The 22,366-nt window shown below is 42.3% G+C and overlaps 1 protein-coding gene across 2 annotated transcripts in view; it reads right to left on the bottom strand.

Moving 5' to 3' along the window:
• The window catches only part of LOC118363449 (carbonic anhydrase-related protein 10-like), a 362,043-nt gene that overhangs the window by 209,210 nt on the left and 130,467 nt on the right, over positions 1-22,366 (bottom strand). For both annotated transcript variants that reach the window (XM_052492943.1, XM_052492954.1), the window contains exon 4: positions 8,448-8,590. In XM_052492943.1, coding sequence (XP_052348903.1) covers positions 8,448-8,590 — 143 coding nt within the window. The remainder of the gene's footprint in view (positions 1-8,447; positions 8,591-22,366) is intronic.

The raw sequence follows: 22,366 nt of genomic DNA, 5'->3' as shown, positions 1-22,366 counted from the left end.
TCCTTCCTTGTTTTCACTTAACCTCTTGAAACTAGGGGGCACTATTTTTATTTTTGTAAAAATAACGTTCCCAAAGTAAACGGCCTATTTCTCAGGACCAGATGCTAGAATATGCATATAATTGACAGCTTAGGATTGAAAATACTCTAACATTTCCAAAACTGTAAAAAATATTGTCTGTGAGTATAACAGAACTGATATTGCAGGCGAAATACTGAGAAAAATCCAATCAGGAAATGACTATTATTTTGAAACCCCTGCGTTCCTATGCATCCCTATTGCCCATTGAAAGCGATATCAACCATATTCCTTTTTCTGTGGCTTCCCTAAGGTGTCTACAGCCTTTAGGTGTAGGTTCAGGCCTTTATTTTGAAGAATGAGCGTAAACGAACACATTGCGTAAGTGGCCAGCTGATGGCTCTCAGAGTGATTCTCGCGTAAAAGAGAGAAGTAGCCATTTTTCCTCCCGGTCCTACTGAAAAGCCTGTCCCGGTTGATATATTATCGAATAGATATTTGAAAAACACCTTGAGGATTGATTATTAAAAAACGATTGCCATGTTTCTGTCGATATTATGGATATAATTTAGAATTTTTTTCGCCGTTGTAGTGACCGCTATTTCCGGTGGATTTCTGAACATATCGTGACAAACAAACAGAGATATTTTGGGTATAAAAATAATCTTTATGGAACAAATGGAACATTTGCTTTCTAACTGGGAGTCTCGTCAGTGAAAACATCCGAAGATCATCAAAGGTAAACGGTTAATTGTATTGCTTTTCTGATTTTCGTGACCAAGCTTCCTGCTGATAGCTGGACATAATGCTATGCCAGGCTATCGATAAACTTACACAATCGCTTTTCTTGCTATCGCTGTAAAGCATAATTTCAAAGTCTGAGATGACAGGATGATTAACAAAAGGCTAAGCTGTGTTTCACTATATTTCACTTGTGATTTCATGAATATGCATATTTTCTATTAAGGTTGTTTGACCGTTGCGCTACAACAGGTGTAGACTAACAGTGAAATGCTTCGTAAACAACAGGTGTAGACTAACAGTGAAATGCTTCGTAAACAACAGGTGTAGACTAACAGTGAAATGCTTCGTAAACAACAGGTGTAGACTAACAGTGAATTGCTTTGTAAACAACAGGTGTAGACTAACAGTGAATTGCTTCGTAAACAACAGGTGTAGACTAACAGTGAAATGCTTCGTAAACAACAGGTGTAGACGAACAGTGAAATGCTTCGTAAACAACAGGTGTAGACTAACAGTGAATTGCTTCGTAAACAACAGGTGTAGACTAACAGTGAATTGCTTCGTAAACAACAGCTGTAGACTAACAGTGAAATGCTTCGTAAACAACAGGTGTAGACTAACAGTGAAATGCTTCGTAAACAACAGGTGTAGACTAACAGTGAAATGCTTCGGAAACAACAGGTGTAGACTAACAGTGAAATGCTTTGTAAACAACAGATGTAGACTAACAGTGAATTGCTTCGTAAACAACAGGTGTAGACTAACAGTGAAATGCTTTGTAAACAACAGGTGTAGACTAACAGTGAAATGCTTTGTAAACAACAGGTGTAGACTAACAGTGAAATGCTTTGTAAACAACAGGTGTAGACTAACAGTGAAATGCTTTGTAAACAACAGGTGTAGACTAACAGTGAAATGCTTCGTAAACAACAGGTGGACTAACAGTGAAATGCTTTGTAAACAACAGGTGTAGACTAACAGTGAAATGCTTCGTAAACAACAGGTGTAGACTGACAGTGAAATGCTTCGTAAACAACAGGTGTAGACTAACAGTGAAATGCTTTGTAAACAACAGGTGTAGACTAACAGTGAAATGCTTCGTAAACAACAGGTGGACTAACAGTGAAATGCTTTGTAAACAACAGGTGTAGACTAACAGTGAAATGCTTCGTAAACAACAGGTGTAGACTGACAGTGAAATGCTTCGTAAACAACAGGTGTAGACTAACAGTGAAATGCTTTGTAAACAACAGGTGTAGACTAACAGTGAATTGCTTCGTAAACAACAGGTGTAGACTAACAGTGAAATGCTTCGTAAACAACAGGTGTGGACTAACAGTGAAATGCTTCGTAAACAACAGGTGTAGACTAACAGTGAAATGCTTCGTAAACAACAGGTGTAGACTAACAGTGAAATGCTTCGTAAACAACAGGTGTAGACTAACAGTGAAATGCTTCGTAAACAACAGGTGTAGACTAACAGTGAAATGCTTCGTAAACAACAGGTGTAGACTAACAGTGAAACGCTTCGTAAACAACAGGTGGACTAACAGTGAAATGCTTTGTAAACAACAGGTGTAGACTAACAGTGAAATGCTTCGTAAACAACAGGTGTAGACTGACAGTGAAATGCTTCGTAAACAACAGGTGTAGACTAACAGTGAAATGCTTCATAAACAACAGGTGTAGACTAACAGTGAAATGCTTTGTAAACAACAGGTGTAGACTAACAGTGAATTGCTTCGTAAACAACAGGTGTAGACTAACAGTGAAATGCTTCGTAAACAACAGGTGTGGACTAACAGTGAAATGCTTCGTAAACAACAGGTGTAGACTAACAGTGAAATGCTTCGTAAACAACAGGTGTAGACTAACAGTGAAATGCTTCGTAAACAACAGGTGTAGACTAACAGTGAAATGCTTCGTAAACAACAGGTGTAGACTAACAGTGAAATGCTTCGTAAACAACAGGTGTAGACTAACAGTGAAATGCTTCGTAAACAACAGGTGTAGACTAACAGTGAAATGCTTCGTAAACAACAGGTGTAGACTAACAGTGAAATGCTTCGGAAACAACAGGTGTAGTAGACTAACAGTGAAATGCTTCGTAAACAACAGGTGTAGACTAACAGTGAAATGCTTCGTAAACAACAGGTGTAGACTAACAGTGAAATGCTTCGTAAACAACAGGTGTAGACTAACAGTGAAATGCTTCGTAAACAACAGGTATAGACTAACAGTGGAATGCTTTGTAAACAACAGGTTTGCAGTCAGTCAAAATGCTCTACATGGTGCAGATGTAGAATTTTCTGAGGATCTGAGGGCCAATGCCAAATCCTTTCATCATCTTGAGGGGAAAGAGGTGCTGTCGTGTGTGTGGACCGTGTTAATTAGTAATGTGGACACCGAGGAACTTGAAGTTCTCGACCTGCTCCACTAAAGCCCTGTCGATGTGAATGGGGGCGTGCACACCCATCCGTTTCCTGTAGTCTTGATGATGGTGTTGGAGTTATGTGCAGTCGGGAGTGAAAAGGCAGTGCAGGAGGGGACTAAGAACACACCCCTGAGGAGCCCCCGTGTTGATGGTCAGCGTGGTAGATGGGTTGTTTTCTACCCTCACCACCTGGGGGCACGCCGTCAGGAAGTCCAGGATCCAGTTGCAGACGGACGTGTTCAGTGCCAGGGTACTGAGCTTTGTGATGAGCTTAGAGGGGACTATGGTGCTGTGTGAAGCAGTTCAGAGCTGTTTAGTGCTGTACATTGTGTATCTGGCCAAGGCTGACAGCTTGCCAAACTGACACACACTGATCAGGGAGGAATCAGCACTGACAAGGTGAGGTCGTTGCAGAGACTAGTGTGTGTGTGTGTGTGTGTGTGTGTGTGTGTGTGTGTGTGTGTGTGTGTGTGTGTGTGTGTGTGTGTGTGTGTGTGTGTGTGTGTGTGTGTGTGTGTGTGTGTGTGTGTGTGTGTGTGTGTGTGTTCAGCAGCATTGACAAGGTGAATCAGACTGTCCGGTGCAGACAGCTCTGATGCTTTGGCAGATGGAAACACAGAGGTACATTAGCCCCGTGGAGACACCAAAGCCCTAAATTACTTTTGACTTGAAAAGATTCTCTCTTGAGACATGAACAAGTTTCATTGGAGTTGCTACCAAAGCGTTCAGTGAACTTCTGTGAGACTAGGAATCTGTCAAATTCACATAACAGCCAAAAGGGCTGTTTGACAAGAGTAGTAACTAGCAGGCTCTACAGTACTACACTTGTGCTCTGCATGCTGCTTCAAATGTATTACAAACCTCGTCTTTGTGTGACCTCTAGCTCCACAAACTTTCCTTCCCTCCCTTCCTCCCTCTCTCCCTCCATTCCTCCCTCTCTCCCACAACAGGGCCTGGCCTAAAAAGTGTTTAATAAAGTACAAAGTGTTTGTCAGGTGTTAAGCCTGTGTTAAAAGATGCTTAAAATTATTAAAAGATTTTAAAAAGCTATTGTGATTGTGTTGAATTGAATTGTGTTTGGGAAATAAAGACAGAGATGGTTTTTAAAAAGGTAGTGGCACTATTTCATTCAGTACAGACATTTGTAGCTGTCCTTACCCAGGGGAAGTTATGCTAAGAGACCAGTTTTTTTTTAACAAACTATATTATCAAAAAAGGAATGTTTACATGAATTGTGATTATTTCTAGGGACACACAACATCCTGAAATATATGTTGATATCTTTGTTAGAAAGGATATTATATTTCACTTGACATAGTGAAGCTGAATGTAAAAATACTCAACTTATCCCACTCTCCCCCTACCTGTAAATGTTCTCAACTTACCCCACTCTCCCCCTACCTGTAAATGTTCTCAACTTACCCCACTCTCCCCTACCTGTAAATGTTCTCAACTTACCCCACTCTCCCCTACCTGTAAATGTTCTCAACTTACCCCACTCTCCCCCTACCTGTAAATGTTCTCAACTTACCCCACTCTCCCCTACCTGTAAATGTTCTCAACTTACCCCACTCTCCCCCTACCTGTAAATGTTCTCAACTTACCCCACTCTCCCCCTACCTGTAAATGTTCTCAACTTACCCCACTCTCCCCCTACCTGTAAATGTTCTCAACTTACCCCAGTCGGGGAGACTGTAAATGTTCTTAGTGAATGAAGGTGATTCTGATTCAACTCTGCTATTTTTCTCTCACTCCAGTTTATTTTTGTATTTTATTTAACCAGGTAGGCTAGTTGAGAACACCTTTATTTAACCAGGTAGGCCAGTTGAGAACACCTTTATTTAACCAGGTAGGCCAGTTGAGAACACCTTTATTTAACCAGGTAGGCTAGTTGAGAACACCTTTATTTAACCAGGTAGGCCAGTTGAGAACACCTTTATTTAACCAGGTAGGCCAGTTGAGAACACCTTTATTTAACCAGGTAGGCCAGTTGAGAACACCTTTATTTAACCAGGTAGGCCAGTTGAGAACACCTTTATTTAACCAGGTAGGCTAGTTGAGAACACCTTTATTTAACCAGGTAGGCCAGTTGAGAACACCTTTATTTAACCAGGTAGGCTAGTTGAGAACACCTTTATTTAACCAGGTAGGCCAGTTGAGAACACCTTTATTTAACCAGGTAGGCCAGTTGAGAACACCTTTATTTAACCAGGTAGGCTAGTTGAGAACACCTTTATTTAACCAGGTAGGCCAGTTGAGAACACCTTTATTTAACCAGGTAGGCTAGTTGAGAACACCTTTATTTAACCAGGTAGGCCAGTTGAGAACACCTTTATTTAACCAGGTAGGCCAGTTGAGAACACCTTTATTTAACCAGGTAGGCCAGTTGAGAACACCTTTATTTAACCAGGTAGGCTAGTTGAGAACACCTTTATTTAACCAGGTAGGCCAGTTGAGAACACCTTTATTTAACCAGGTAGGCCAGTTGAGAACACCTTTATTTAACCAGGTAGGCCAGTTGAGAACACCTTTATTTAACCAGGTAGGCCAGTTGAGAACACCTTTATTTAACCAGGTAGGCCAGTTGAGAACACCTTTATTTAACCAGGTAGGCTAGTTGAGAACACCTTTATTTAACCAGGTAGGCTAGTTGAGAACACCTTTATTTAACCAGGTAGGCTAGTTGAGAACACCTTTATTTAACCAGGTAGGCCAGTTGAGAACACCTTTATTTAACCAGGTAGGCTAGTTGAGAACAAGTTCTCATTTACAACTGTGACCTGGCCAAGATAAAGCAAAGTGGTGCGACAAATACAACAACACAGAGTTACACATGGAGTAAATATATATACAGTGTGTGCAAATGTAGTAAGATTAGGAAGGTAAAGCAATTCACTGTATCACAAATCGAGTGGGTCAGAAGTTTACAAACACTAAGTTGACTGTGCCTTTAAACAGCTTGGAAAATTACAGAAAATTACGTCATGGCTTTAGAAGCTTCTGATAGGCTAATTGACATCATTTGAGTCAATTGGAGGTGTACTTGTGGATGTATTTCAAGGCCTACCTTCAAACTCAGTGTCTGTTGCTTGAAATTATGGAAAAATCTAAATAAATCAGGCAGAATTTGTTTTTGAACTCCACAAGTCTGGTTCATCCTTGGGAGCCTGAAGGTACCACGTTCAGCTGTACAAACAATAGTACGCAAGTATAAACACCATGGGACCACGCAGTCATCATACCGCTCAGGAAGGAGAAGCATTCTGTCGCCTAGAGATGTACGTACTTTGGTGCGAAAAGTGCAAATCAATCCCAGAACAACAGCAAAGTACCTTGTGAAGATGCTGGAGGAAACAGGTACAAAAGTAACTATATCCAGAGTAAAACGAGTCCTATATCGGCATAACCTGAACGGCCTCTCAGCAAAGGGAGAAGCCACTGCTCCAAAAACCACCAAAAAGTGTCAGACTACGGTTAACAACTGCACATGGGGACAAAGATTATCATACTTTTTGGAGAAATGTCCTCTGGTCTGATGAAACAAAAATAGAACTGTTTGGCCACAATGACCATCGTTATGTTTGGAGGATAAAGGGGGACTCTTGCAAGCCGAAGAACACCATCCCAACCGTGAAGCACGGGGGTGGCAGCATCATGTTGTGGGGGTGCTTTTGCTGCAGGAGGGACTAGTGCACTTCACAAAATAGATGGTATCATGAGGAGGACAATTATGCGGATATATTGAAGCAACATCTCAAGACATCAGTCAGGAAGTTAAAGCTTGGTCGCAAATGGGTCTTCCAAATGGACAATTACCCCAAGCAGACTTCCAAAGTTGTGGCAAAATGGCTTAAGGAAATCAAAGTCAAGGTATTGGAGTTGCCATCACAAAGCCCTGACCTCAATCCTATAGAACATTTGTGGGCAGAACTGAAAAAGTGTGTGTGAGCAAGGAGGGTTAAAAACCTGACTCAGTTACACCAGCTCTGTCAAGAGGAATGGGCCAAAATTCACACAACTTAATGTGGGAAGCTTGTGGAAGGCTACACGAAATGTTTGACCCAAATTAAACTATTTAATGGCAATGCTACCAAATACTAATTGAGTGTACATAAACTTCTGACCCACTTGGAATGTGATGAAAGATATACAAGCTGAAATAAATCATTCTCTCTATTATTATTCTAACATTTCACATTCTTAAAATAAAGTGGTGTTCCTAACTGACGAAGACAGGGAAGACAGGGAATTTTTACTAGGAATTGTCAGGAATTGTGAAAAACAGAGTTAAATGTATTTGGATAAGGTGTATGTAAACTTCCGACTTCAACTGTAGGTCTATAACAGTTTGGGTCTAGAGTGTCTCCCCCTTTGAAGAGGGGGATGTCCGCGTCGCTTTCCAATCTTTGGGGATCTCAGACAATACGAAAGAGAGGTTGAACCGGCTAGTAATAGGCGTTGCAATTGAACAGAGTATATGTGGATTACAGTCTCTCTCTCATAATCTTTATGGGTGCCTAGGCCCATGTTTCCCCTGCAATGGCCCCGGGGTAACCCTGTACCAACCCCTGGCACGTAAACACACCCTCATAATAGTAATCACCTGAACATGGAACCATGAACTCTGGAGCACATCCTGTCTCCACCCATGTTCAAATGATCTGTTATTATATGGCAGGGGGTGCATTGCGGTACCACACTTTGCTATTGTTGTTTCTACGCTATGGCAACTAGGAACACAAATGTCATATGATAATTCATGAGTGTGTGTGTTGTGTTTCATGGTAATCCCTCACAAGGGATTGTGTTTTGTCCTCTGTGGTGGTAACAGATTACTGTGTGTGTGTGAAGCAATAAGTATTATGGTTAAATCCTGCCAATGTAGAGTTGAATCCATGAATTAGAAAGCCATCGGGATCCTCTGTAAAGAACTCCACTGTGACAAACAGTGGGATAAAAATCAGTGAAGCGTTTAGCCAGCAACATTGATCAGGGATCCTTACATGTCATGTTGCCAAACAAACCATACAACAGCATTGTAGAACCACACAATGTTCCCCAAACAAAGCAGAAGGGAACCGACAATGCAGCAACATCCATCACCTCAGCCAATAAGACTGCGTCTGAAATAACACCCTATTCCGGATTTAGAGCACTACTTTTTGACCAGAGCCCAGAGTAGTGCACTATATAGGGAATATGGTGACATTATGGACGCACCTGAGAGTAACATTGCTGAGTGTTTGTTTACCTTGCGTCCTCCCGTGTTGAGCCGGATGGGCGTGAGGAAGGGGTCAAAGATCATGTGGCTGGTCTCGATGTTGATGGGAGACTGCCTCTTCCCCACGGAGCACAGGTTCCACGCTGAGTTCACTAGCCCCCAGAATGACGGCACTGCAACACACAGAGGTAGAGACAAAACAGTTAGCCTGTGTTGCTAAGCACAACATTTCAATAGGGCACAAAACAGTTAGCCTGTGTTGCTAAGCACAACATTTCAATAGGGCACAAAACAGTTAGCCTGTGTTGCTAACGTCGATGTTTCAATAGGGCACAAAACAGTTAGCCTGTGTTGCTAATGACGACATTTCAATAGGGCACAAAACAGTTAGCATGTATTGCTAACGTCGATGTTTCAATAGGGCGCAAAACAGTTAGCATGTATTGCTAACGTCGATGTTTCAATAGGGCGCAAAACAGTTAGCATGTATTGCTAACGTTGCGATGTTTCAATAGGGCACAAAACAGTTAGCCTGTGTTGCTAACGTCGATGTTTCAATAGGGCACAAAACAGTTAGCCTGTGTTGCTAATGACGACATTTCAATAGGGCACAAAACAGTTAGCATGTATTGCTAACGTCGATGTTTCAATAGGGCGCAAAACAGTTAGCATGTATTGCTAACGTCGATGTTTCAATAGGGCACAAAACAGTTAGCCTGTGTTGCTAATGACGACATTTCAATAGGGCACAAAACGGTTAGCCTGTGTTGCTAATGACGACATTTCAATCGGGCACAAAACTGTTAGCCTGTGTTGCTAATGACGACATTTCAATAGGGCACAAAACCAGTTAGCCTGTGTTGCTAATGACGACATTTCAATAGGGCACAAAACGGCTAGCCTGTGTTGCTAATGACGACATTTCAATAGGGCACAAAACGGACATTTCTAGCCTGTGTTGCTAATGACGACATTTCATTAGGGCACAAAACAGTTAGCCTGTGTTGCTAATGACGACATTTCAATAGGGCACAAAACAGTTAGCCTGTGTTGCTAATGACGACATTTCAATAGGGCACAAAACAGTTAGCCTGTGTTGCTAATGACGACATTTCAATAGGGCACAAAACAGTTAGCCTGTGTTGCTAATGATTTCAATAGGGCACAAAACATTTCAATAGGGCACAAAACGGCTACTGTGTTGCTAATGACGACATTTCAATAGGGCACAAAACAGTTAGCCTGTGTTGCTAATGACGACATTTCAATAGGGCACAAAACAGTTAGCCTGTGTTGCTAATGACGACATTTCAATAGGGCACAAAACAGTTAGCCTGTGTTGCTAATGACGACATTTCAATAGGGCACAAAATTTCAATAGGGCTAGCCTGTGTTGCTAATGATTTCAATAGGGCACAAAACATTTCAATAGGGCACAAAACAGTTAGCCTGTGTTGCTAATGACGACATTTCAATAGGGCACAAAACAGTTAGGCTGTGTTGCTAATGACGACATTTCAATCGGGCACAAAACTGTTAGCCTGTGTTGCTAATGACAACATTTCAATAGGGCCCAAAACAGTTAGCCTGTGTTGCTAATGACGACATTTCAATAGGGCACAAAACAGTTAGCCTGTGTTGCTAATGACGACATTTCAATAGGGCACAAAACAGTTAGCCTGTGTTGCTAATGACGACATTTCAAAAGGGCACAAACCAGTTAGCCTGTGTTGCTAATGACGACATTTCAATAGGGCACAAAACAGTTAGCCTGTGTTGCTAATGACGACATTACAATAGGGCACAAAACAGTTAGCCTGTGTTGCTAATGACGACATTTCAAAAGGGCACAAAACAGTTAGCCTGTGTTGCTAATGACGACATTTCAATAAGACACAAAACAGTTAGCCTGTGTTGCTAATGATGACATTTCAATAGGGCACAAAACGGCTAGCCTGTGTTGCTAATGATGACATTTCAAAAGGGCACAAAACAGTTAGCCTGTGTTGCTAATGACGACATTTCAATAGGGCACAAAAGAGTTAGCCTGTGTTGCTAATGACGACATTTCAATAGGGCACAAAACAGTTAGCCTGTGTTGCTAATGACGACATTTCAATAGGGCACAAAACAGTTAGCCTGTGTTGCTAATGACGACATTTCAATAGGGCACAAAACGGCTAGCCTGTGTTGCTAATGACGACATTTCAATAGGGCACAAAACAGTTAGCCTGTGTTGCTAATGACGACATTTCAATAGGGCACAAAACCAGTTAGCCTGTGTTGCTAATGACGACATTTCAATATGGCACAAAACGGCTAGCCTGTGTTGCTAATGATGACATTTCAAAAGGGCACAAAACAGTTAGCCTGTGTTGCTAATGACGACATTTCAATAGGGCACAAAACCAGTTAGCCTGTGTTGCTAATGACGACATTTCAATAGGGCACAAAACGGCGAGCCTGTGTTGCTAATGACGACATTTCAATAGGGCACAAAACAGTTAGCCTGTGTTGCTAATGACGACATTTCAATAGGGCACAAAACAGTTAGCCTGTGTTGCTAATGACGACATTTCAATAGGGCACAAAACGGTTAGCCTGTGTTGCTAATGACGACATTTCAATAGGGCACAAAACTGTTAGCCTGTGTTGCTAATGACGACATTTCAATAGGGCACAAAACAGTTAGCCTGTGTTGCTAATGATTTCAATAGGGCACAAAACATTTCATTTCAATAGGGCACAAAACGGCTAGCCTGTGTTGCTAATGACGACATTTCAATAGGGCACAAAACAGTTAGCCTGTGTTGCTAATGACGACATTTCAATAGGGCACAAAACAGTTAGGCTGTGTTGCTAATGATTTCAATAGGGCCAAAACATTTCAATCGGGCACAAAACAGTTAGCCTGTGTTGCTAATGACAACATTTCAATAGGGCACAAAACAGTTAGCCTGTGTTGCTAATGCACAAAACCAGTTAGCCTGTGTTGCGACATTTCAATAGGGCACAAAACAGTTAGCCTGTGTTGCTAATGACGACATTTCAATAGGGCACAAAACAGTTAGCCTGTGTTGCTAATGACGACATTTCAAAAGGGCACAAAACCAGTTAGCCTGTGTTGCTAATGACGACATTTCAATAGGGCACAAAACAGTTAGCGAGCCCGTGTTGCTAATGACGACATTACAATAGGGCACAAAACAGTTAGCCTGTGTTGCTAATGACGACATTTCAAAAGGGCACAAAACAGTTAGCCTATGTTGCTAATGACGACATTTCAATAAGACACAAAACAGTTAGCCTGTGTTGCTAATGACGACATTTCAATAGGGCACAAAACGGTTAGCCTGTGTTGCTAATGACGACATTTCAATCGGGCACAAAACTGTTAGCCTGTGTTGCTAATGACGACATTTCAATAGGGCACAAAACCAGTTAGCCTGTGTTGCTAATGACGACATTTCAATAGGGCACAAAACGGCGAGCCTGTGTTGCTAATGACGACATTTCAATAGGGCACAAAACAGTTAGCCTGTGTTGCTAATGACGACATTTCAAAAGGGCACAAAACAGTTAGCCTGTGTTGCTAATGATTTCAATAGGGACATTTCAATAAGACACAAAACAGTTAGCCTGTGTTGCTAATGACGACATTTCAATAGGGCACAAAACGGCTAGCCTGTGTTGCTAATGACGACATTTCATTAGGGCACAAAACAGTTAGCCTGTGTTGCTAATGACGACATTTCAATAGGGCACAAAACGGCGAGCCTGTGTTGCTAATGACGACATTTCAATAGGGCACAAAACAGTTAGCCTGTGTTGCTAATGACGACATTTCAATAGGGCACAAAACAGTTAGCCTGTGTTGCTAATGACGACATTTCAATAGGGCACAAAACGGTTAGCCTGTGTTGCTAATGACGACATTTCAATAGGGCACAAAACAGTTAGCCTGTGTTGCTAATGACGACATTTCAATAGGGCACAAAACAGTTAGCCTGTGTTGCTAATGACGACATTTCAATCGGGCACAAAACTGTTAGCCTGTGTTGCTAATGACGACATTTCAATAGGGCACAAAACCAGTTAGCCTGTGTTGCTAATGACGACATTTCAATAGGGCACAAAACGGCTAGCCTGTGTTGCTAATGACGACATTTCAATAGGGCACAAAACAGTTAGCCTGTGTTGCTAATGACGACATTTCAAAAGGGCACAAAACCAGTTAGCCTGTGTTGCTAATGACAACATTTCAATAGGGCACAAAAAACGGCGAGCCTAGGCACAAAACGGCTTGCTAATGCACAAAACAGTTAGCCTGTGTTGCTAATGACAACATTACAATAGGGCACAAAACAGTTAGCCTGTGTTGCTAATGACGACATTTCAAAAGGGCACAAAACAGTTAGCCTGTGTTGCTAATGACGACATTTCAATAGGGCACAAAACAGTTAGCCTGTGTTGCTAATGACGACATTTCAATAGGGCACTAAAAATTTCAAAAGGGCAGTTAGCCTGTGTTGCTAATGACGACATTTCAAATAGGGCACAAAACAGTTAGCCTGTGTTGCTAATGACGACATTTCAGTTAGCCTGTGTTGGCACATTTCAAAAGGCACAAAACAGTTAGCCTGTGTTGCTAATGACGACATTTCAATAGGGCACAAAATGGCTAGCCTGTGTTGCTAATGACGACATTTCAATAGGGCACAAAACAGTTAGCCTGTGTTGCTAATGACGACATTTCAATAGGGCACAAAACAGTTAGCCTGTGTTGCTAATGATTTCGACATTTCAATCGGGCACAAAACTGTTAGCCTGTGACATTTGCTAATGACGACATTTCAATAGGGCACAAAACAGTTAGCCTGTGATGACATTTTGCCTGTGTTGCTAATGACGACATTTCAATCGGGCACAAAACTGTTAGCCTGTGTTGCTAATGACGACATTTCAATAGGGCACAAAACCAGTTAGCCTGTGTTGCTAATGACGACATTTCAATAGGGCACAAAACGGCTAGCCTGTGTTGCTAATGACGACATTTCAATAGGGCACAAAACAGTTAGCGTGTGTTGCTAATGAGATAAGACCGGTTACAGGAAAAGGTTTTGGCTCTTTGTTAGGGCTGCTCGATGGTGCTATGAAGGTGATAGTAACAATTGGTCCTATGGAAGAGCATAGATAACATGTAATAATAACATGTCAAGTTAGCACACATACACACAGTCCAGGTTGAATTATTGCTAATGTATACAGGTCATCCACAAGATCCCCAAGCAGGAAATGGATATGTGCAGTTACAGGCTTGCAAAGAACAAAGTTAGCAAACTATAGCATCATTATCAGCTTCCACTTCTACTGTACTGCTGGAACAGCGCTACGTCTGTCTGTCTGTCTGTCTGTCTGTCTGTCTGTCTGTCTGTCTGTCTGTCTGTCTGTGTCTCTCCCTCTCTGTCTCTCTGTCTCTCTGTCTCTCTCTCTCCCTCTCTGTCTCTCTGTCTCTCTCTCTGCCTCTGTCTCTCTCTGCCTGTCTCTCTCTCTCTCTCTGCCTCTGTCTCTCTCTGCCTGTCTGTCTCTCTCTCTCTGCCTCTGTCTCTCTCTGCCTGTCTGTCTGTCTCTCTCTCTCTGTGCCTGCCTGCCTGCCTGCCTGTCTGTCTGTCTGTCTGTCTGTCTGTCTGTCTGTCTGTCTGTCTGCCTCTCTCTCTCTCTCTCTCTCTATGCCTCTCTCTCTCTCTCTGCCTCTCTCTCTCTCTCTGCCTCTGTCTCGCTCTCTCTCTACTTTGTTCTCTCTCTGTGTGTCTCTCTATCAATTCAATTCAATTCAATTCAATTCAAAGGGCTGTATTGGTATGGCAAACATATGTTTACATTGCCAAATCAAGTGAAATGGATAATGAGCAAAAGTGAAATAAACAAATACATTTTTGTTTTACATAAACATTACACTCACAAAAGTTCCAAAGGAATAGTGACATTTCAAATGTCATATTATGGCTATAAACAGTGTTATAACCATTATAAACCGTGTTATAATAGTGTTATAACGATTTGCAAATAGTTATAAGTTGTATTTACAATGGTGTTTGTTACTCACTGGTTGCCCTTTCCTTCAAATCAAATTAAATGTTATTTGCCACATGCGCCTAATACAACAGGTGTAGACCTAACAATGCAGTTTTAAGAAAAATACCTATAAAAATAAAAGAAAGAAAGAAACAATAATTAAAGAACAACAGTAAAATAACAATAGCGAGGCGATATACAGGGGGTTCCCCAACAAAGCATTGGTTAGTCAAGGTAATTGAGGAAATATGTACAAGTAGGTAGAGTTAGTAAAGTGGCTATTGTCATGATGTTGGCCTGGGGGGTAGGTTTATGACAGTCATAAATACCTCTTCCCCCCTTTTTCCTCTCTCTACCCTAATGAGGTTACATTTGCAAAACCCTTGGTTAACATAGAGATTCTGGGAACATCAGAAGGTGGGGGGAAATGAACTATATTCTGGTAATCCGACCAGGTGCGGCGTGGTACGTGTTCATCTTTATTTATGAATTGAACACTGAATGAAAAAACAACAAAAGAGAATGAACGAAACCGAAACAGTTCTGTCTGGCACAGAATACAAAAACAGAAAACAACTACCTACAAAACCCAAGTGGGCAAGAGCTACCTAAGTATGGTTCTCAATCAGAGACAACGATAGACAGCTGTCCCTGATTGAGAACCATACCCGGCCAAAAACAAAGAAATACGAAAACAAAGAAATACAAAAACATAGAATAAGGAACATAGAATGCACACCCTAGTCACACCCTGGCCTAACCAAAACAGAGAATAGAGAATAAAAACCTCTCTATGGCCAGGGCGTGACACCAATGGAACATATGCAGTGGTATTTAATGAATATGATGTCAGTTCGGTTGTCATCTGAGACATTCTCATCAATGATAAGATGACATAAACTCTACAGTGGAAAGTCTACACATCAGAGTTATCGGATTCACATGGAATTGTTGTTCAATTTAAATGTTTGAATATGAAATTATTTGTGATGGGATTAAATGTAATTTTAGCTTCTAAAATGTGAGATTTTCATAAGATCCCTGCTCAATCAGTGGCAGGCCCCTGTGAAGGGTCATGGGCTATAAAAAATGTCAAACACGCCCTCCTCTCCCTTCCTATATAAGCCCTTGACGACAATGTAACCTCCTGTTCCGAGGACGTGAGGACGATGATCCGATGTCAGAATGGTTCAGATAACAACTACAGAACGAAGCCAACATCAGCGTGAGCTTTGGTTGCGAATGGTATGAACTTTGAACTCTTATTCACTACAGAAGTGATACCTCCTAGCCGTTGAGGTAGCAACAGCAGATGCAAACGAGGGTTAGGAAGGAACAGACAGAGTATCCAGTCTATCACCCAACGACGTTACTACAACGTATCCAATTGACAACAAGAGACATTCTAGAGACATTCTAGATGGAAGGCAACACGGCCTTCCATCTACCACCAACCTACCGATGCGCAGCTCAGAGTAAATGTTTATTGTATTTTCCTTTTCCAAATGGGCGGTAATTTAGAATGCATAAGATACTGTATTTACGATAGCACAGCTTTGGCCTTTGTTCTTCAGTCTTCCCGCTCCTTCACTCAAACCCAGCCCCCTTTCTGTTGTGTAACAAGCTGTCATATCTGTTCCGCCCGCTAGGGACGTTTTCCTTTATGACGTAATTTGTAATCACGTTATGATTTAATTATGTGTATGCGTAATTCTGTGTGATTAGTTAGGTATTTAGTAAATAAATTATTTAACCCAATGTTGGATTGCTGATTCAAATTGTTAGCCAGGGTTCGTGCAGATAACCAAGAATTTACAACTTTCAGATGAGACTGAATTAAGATGACGATTAATATTGACTGCTATTGATGTAAAATATCACTAGGTCTTTAAGAGTTTATTTGGAAGATAACAGCTCTATACATATTATTTGGTGGTGCCCGACTCTCTAGTTAATTACATTTACATGATTAGCTCAATCAGGTAATATTAATTACGGAGAAATTATTTTATAGAATAGCATGTCATATCACTTAATCCGGCATAGCCAAAGACACAACACTATGCATAGATAACAACAGAGAGTAGCAACAGCATAACATAGGGGGTGCACTGCAAATAATCTGGGTAACCATTTGGTCAGGAGTCTTATAGCTTGGGGTTAGAAGCTGTTTAGAAGGTTCTTAAACCTAGACTTGCCGTGCGGTAGCAGAGAGAACAGTCTATGAATAGGATGGATGGAGACATTGGCAATTTTTTGGGCCTTCCTCTGACACTGCATGGTATAGAGGTCCTGGATGGCAGGAAGCTTGGCTCCAGTGATGTACTGGGCCCAACGCACTACCCTCTGTAGTGCCTCTGAGCAGTGCCATAGCATCAGGATGGTCTCACTGGTGCAGTTGTAGAACCTTTTGAGGATCTGAGGACTCAAATCTTTTCAGTCTCCTGAGTGGGAATTGGTTTTGTCGTGCCATCTTCACGACTGTCTTGGTGAGCTTGGACCATGTTAGTTTGTTGGTGATGTGGATGCCAAGGGACTTGGAACTCTCAACTCCACTTCAGCCCTGTTGATGAGAATGGGGGAGTGCTCAGTCCTCTTTTTCCTGGAAGTCCACAATCATCTCCTTTGTCTAGATCATGTTGAGGGAGAGGTTGTTGTCCTTGCATCACACGGTCAGGTCTCTGACCTCCTCCCTATAGGCTGTCTCGTGATTGTCGGTGATCAGGCCCACCACTGTTGTGTCATCGGTAAACTTAAAGATGGTGTTGGAGTCCTGCCTGGCTGTGCAGTCATGAGTGAACAGGGGATTACAGGAGGGGACTGAGCACGCAGCCCTGAGGGTTCCCTGTGTTGAGGATCAGCATGGCGGATGTGCTGTTACCTACCCTCACCAACTGGGGGCGGCCCGTCAGGAAGTCTAGGATCCAGTTGCAGAGGGAGGTGCACTATGGTGTTGAATGCTGAGCTTTAGCCAATGAATAGCATTCTCACATAGGTGTTCCTTTTCTCCAGGTGTGAAAGGGAAGTGTGGAGTGCAATAGAGATGGCATTATCTGTGGATCTGTTGGGGCGGTAAGCAAATTGGAGTGGGTCTAGGGTTTCCGGGATAATGGTGTTGATGTACACCATTAAGGCCTTTCAAAGCACTTCATGGCTACAGATGTGAATGCTACGGGTCGGTAGTCATTTAGGCAGGTTACCTTAGTGTTCTTGGGCACAGGGACTATGGTGGTCTGATTGAAACATGTTGGTATTACAGACTCAGACAGGGAGAGGTTGAAAATGTTACCTGCCAGTTGGTCAGAGAATGCTCAGAGTACACATCCGGGTAATCCGTCTGGCCCTGCAGTCTTGTGAATGTTGTTGAACCTTGTTAAAACTTCTTAGGGCTGCAATCCCGTTAACGGGATCGATATGACAACAGCCAGTGAAAGTGCAGGGCGCCAAATTCAAAACAACAGAAATCTCAGAACAAAAATTCCTCAAACATACATGTATCTTATACAGTTTTAAAGGTAATCTTGTTGTTAATCCCACCACAGTGTCTGATTTCAAATAGGCTTGACAGCGAAAACGCCACAAACGATTATGTTAGGTCACCACCAACTCCCAGAAAAACACAGCCATTTTTCCATCCAAAGAGAGGAGTCACAAAAAGCACAAATAGAGATAAAACGAATCACTAACCTTTGATGATCTTCACATGTTACACAATAATGTTTTGTTTGATAAAGTCCATATTTATGTAAAATAATCTCTGTATACATTGGCGAGTTACGTTCACTAGTTCCATAAACATCCGGTGATATTGCCGAGAGCCACACCATTTTACAAAAATACTTGTAGGTCGTCCACTTTATTATCGAGTGATTAATACATTACAACCCACCCCTACTGTCTAATACAGGGTAGCCTAGTGGTTAGAGCGTTGGGCTAGTAACCGGAAAGTTGCAAGTTCAAACCCCCGAGCTGACAAGGTACAAATCTGTCATTCTGCCCCTGGACAGGCAGTTAACCCACTGTTCCTAGGCTGTCATTGAAAATAAGAATTTGTTCTTAACTGACTTGCCAAGTTAAATAAAGGTAAAAAATAAATAAATAAAATAAAATAAAAATTGTACGTTGACCAGTAGTTCCTACAACAAAGGCAGATTACCCACTCGTCGGCGGATCCTCACAAGGCACCCCGATCTCCTTCCACGGAACCTCCGTCTCATTCTCCAGCGAATGACGAGAATGAGGGCCAAGTCAGGTGTCTGGACTAAATCCCTCTCGTCCGACTCATTAAAGAAAAATGATTTGTCCACTTTAAGGTGAGTAATCGCTGTTCTGATGTCCAGAAGCTCTTTTCGGTTATAAGAGACGGTCGCAGCAATATTATGTACAAAATAAATTACAAACAATGTGAAAAATAAAAAAATAAATAACATGGTTGGTTAAGAGCCCAATAAACGGCAGCGATCTCCTATGGCGCCATCTTGGAAACAGGTCACAAATATTGCTGCAGTGATGGCACAGTGTGGTAATCCACCCAATAGATTTTGGAGTATATCAAAATGTAAGTTGTTTTCAAAAATGTTCTGGGTTGTGTAATCTAAGGGACATATGTGTCTCTAATATGGTCATACATTTGGCAGGAGGTTAGGAAGTGCAGCTCAGTTTCCACTTCATTTTGTGGGCGGTGTGCACATTGCCTGTCTTCTATTGAGAGCTAGGTCTGCCTGCGGCAGCATCTCTCAATAGCAAGGCTGTGCTCACTGAGTCTGTACATAGTCAAAGCTATCCTTAAGTTTGGGTCCGTCACAGTGGTCAGGTATTCTGCCACTGTGTACTCTCTGTTTAGGGCCAAGTAGCATTCTAGTTTGCTCTGTTTTCTTGATAATACTTTCTTGCCAATGTGTCAAGTAATTATCTTTTTCTTATCATATGATTTGGTTGGGTCTAATTGTGTTGCTGTCCTGGGGCTCTGTGAGATGTGTTTGTGTTTGTGAACAGAGCCCCAGGACAAGCCTGCTCGGACAAATCTTCAGGTTCATCTCTCTGTAGGTGATGGCTTTGTTATAGAAGGTTTGGAAATCGCATCTCTCTCTCTCTCTCTCTCTCTCTCTCTCTCTCTCTCTCTCTCTCTCTCTCTCTCTCTCTCTCTCTCTCTCTCTCTCTCTCTCTCTCTCTCTCTCTCTCTCTCTCCCTCTCTCTCTCTCTCTCTCTCTCCCTCTCTCCCTCTCTCCCTGAATGGAAGGTCTAATTTAATAGAGGGGAGACATGCATCAAGGTCATGTTGGTCGAACTGGAGGAATCACACTTATTCAACTGTCTGTTTTAATTGAATATTTGCTCTGCTGAGCCACAATTACTTGAAGAGGTTTCTAATAAATGTAATCACGTCGGTGGGGGGTAAATAAAAATAAAAAAGAGATTGGGTTTCACATTATCTGACACTCTTTCTCTCTCTCTCTCTTTCCCCACAGATGTCTTAAAAAATACTTGGCCACTGAAGACAGGTACTCCCCCCTGCACAGAGGGAAGGACGTCTTCATTGTTCCTAGCATTCCAAACGGAATGACAACTCCACAAGGAAATAGAAATAGAATGTGTATTGTGTTTATTGAAACTTCTGTAATTTGTCTGGAGCATGGTGTGGATGAAAAAAGATCATGTAAATTACACAGCCCAGCCAGACAGCAAGTTATCACTAGATTCAGCCACACCACCTACTGTCTAATACACCACAACCCACCCCTACTGTCTAATACACCACAACCCACCCCTACTGTCTAATACATTACAACCCACCCCTACTGTCTAATACATTACAACCCACCCCTACTGTCTAATACATTACAACCCACCCCTACTGTCTAATACATTACAACCCACCCCTACTGTCTAATACACCACAACCCCCCCTACTGTCTAATACACCACAACCCACCCCTACTGTCTAATACATTACAACCCACCCCTACTGTCTAATACATTACAACCCACCCCTACTGTCTAATACATTACAACCCACCCCTACTGTCTAATACATTACAACCCACCCCTACTGTCTAATACACCACAACCCACCCCTACTGTCTAATACATTACAACCCACCCCTACTGTCTAATACACTACAACCCACCCCTACTGTCTAATACATTACAACCCACCCCTACTGTCTAATACACCACAACCCCCCCTACTGTCTAATACACCACAACCCACCCCTACTGTCTAATACACTACAACCCACCCCTACTGTCTAATACATTACAACCCACCCCTACTGTCTAATACACCACAACCCACCCCTACTGTCTAATACACCACAACCCACCCCTACTGTCTAATACATTACAACCCACCCCTACTGTCTAATACATTACAACCCACCCCTACTGTCTAATACATTACAACCCACCCCTACTGTCTAATACATTACAACCCACCCCTACTGTCTAATACACCACAACCCACCCCTACTGTCTAATACATTACAACCCACCCCTACTGTCTAATACACCACAACCCACCCCTACTGTCTAATACATTACAACCCACCCCTACTGTCTAATACACTACAACCCACCCCTACTGTCTAATACATTACAACCCACCCCTACTGTCTAATACACCACAACCCCCCCCCCTACTGTCTAATACACCACACACCCCCCCCTACTGTCTAATACACCACAACCCACCCCTACTGTCTAATACATTACAACCCACCCCTACTGTCTAATACACCACAACCCACCCCTACTGTCTAATACACCACAACCCACCCCTACTGTCTAATACATTACAACCCACCCCTACTGTCTAATACATTACAACCCACCCCTACTGTCTAATACACCACAACCCACCCCTACTGTCTAATACATTACAACCCACCCCTACTGTCTAATACACCACAACCCACCCCTACTGTCTAATACACCACAACCCACCCCTACTGTCTAATACACCACAACCCACCCCTACTGTTTAATACATTACAACCCACCCCTACTGTTTAATACATTACAACCCACCCCTACTGTCTAATACACCACAACCCACCCCTACTGTTTAATACACCACAACCCACCCCTACTGTCTAATACACCACAACCCACCCCTACTACTGTTTAAACCCACCCCTAACCCACCCCTACTGTCTAATACATTACAACCCACCCCTACTGTCTAATACATTACAACCCACCCCTACTACTGTATAACCCCTACTACATTACAACCCACCCCTACTGTCTAATACACCACAACCCACCCCTACTGTCTAATACACCACAACCCACCCCTACTGTCTAATACATTACAACCCACCCCTACTGTCTAATACACCACAACCCACCCCTACTGTCTAATACATACACCACAACCCACCCCTACTGTCTAATACATTACAACCCACCCCTACTGTCTAATACACCACAACCCCCCCTACTGTCTAATACATTACAACCCACCCCTACTGTCTAATACACCTATTACAACCCACCCCTACTGTCTAATACACCACAACCCACCCCTACTGTCTAATACACCACAACCCACCCCTACTGTCTAATACATTACAACCCACCCCTACTGTCTAATACATTACAAACCCCCCTACTGTCTAATACATTACAACCCACCCCTACTGTCTAATACATTACAACCCACCCCTACTGTCTAATACATTACAACCCACCCCTACTGTCTAATACATTACAACCCACCCCTACTGTCTAATACACCACAACCCCCCTACTGTCACCACAACCCACCCCTACTGTCTAATACACACCCCCTACTGTCTAATACAACCCACCCCTACTGTCTACACCACAACCCACCCCTACTGTCTAATACATTACAACCCACCCCTACTGTC

This window comes from Oncorhynchus keta, chromosome 3, assembly GCF_023373465.1.
Source record: "Oncorhynchus keta strain PuntledgeMale-10-30-2019 chromosome 3, Oket_V2, whole genome shotgun sequence".
Classification (NCBI taxonomy): domain Eukaryota; kingdom Metazoa; phylum Chordata; class Actinopteri; order Salmoniformes; family Salmonidae; genus Oncorhynchus; species Oncorhynchus keta.
The sequence above is the reverse complement of the archived record's forward strand: the minus strand, read 5'-3'. Positions and strand labels throughout refer to the sequence as shown.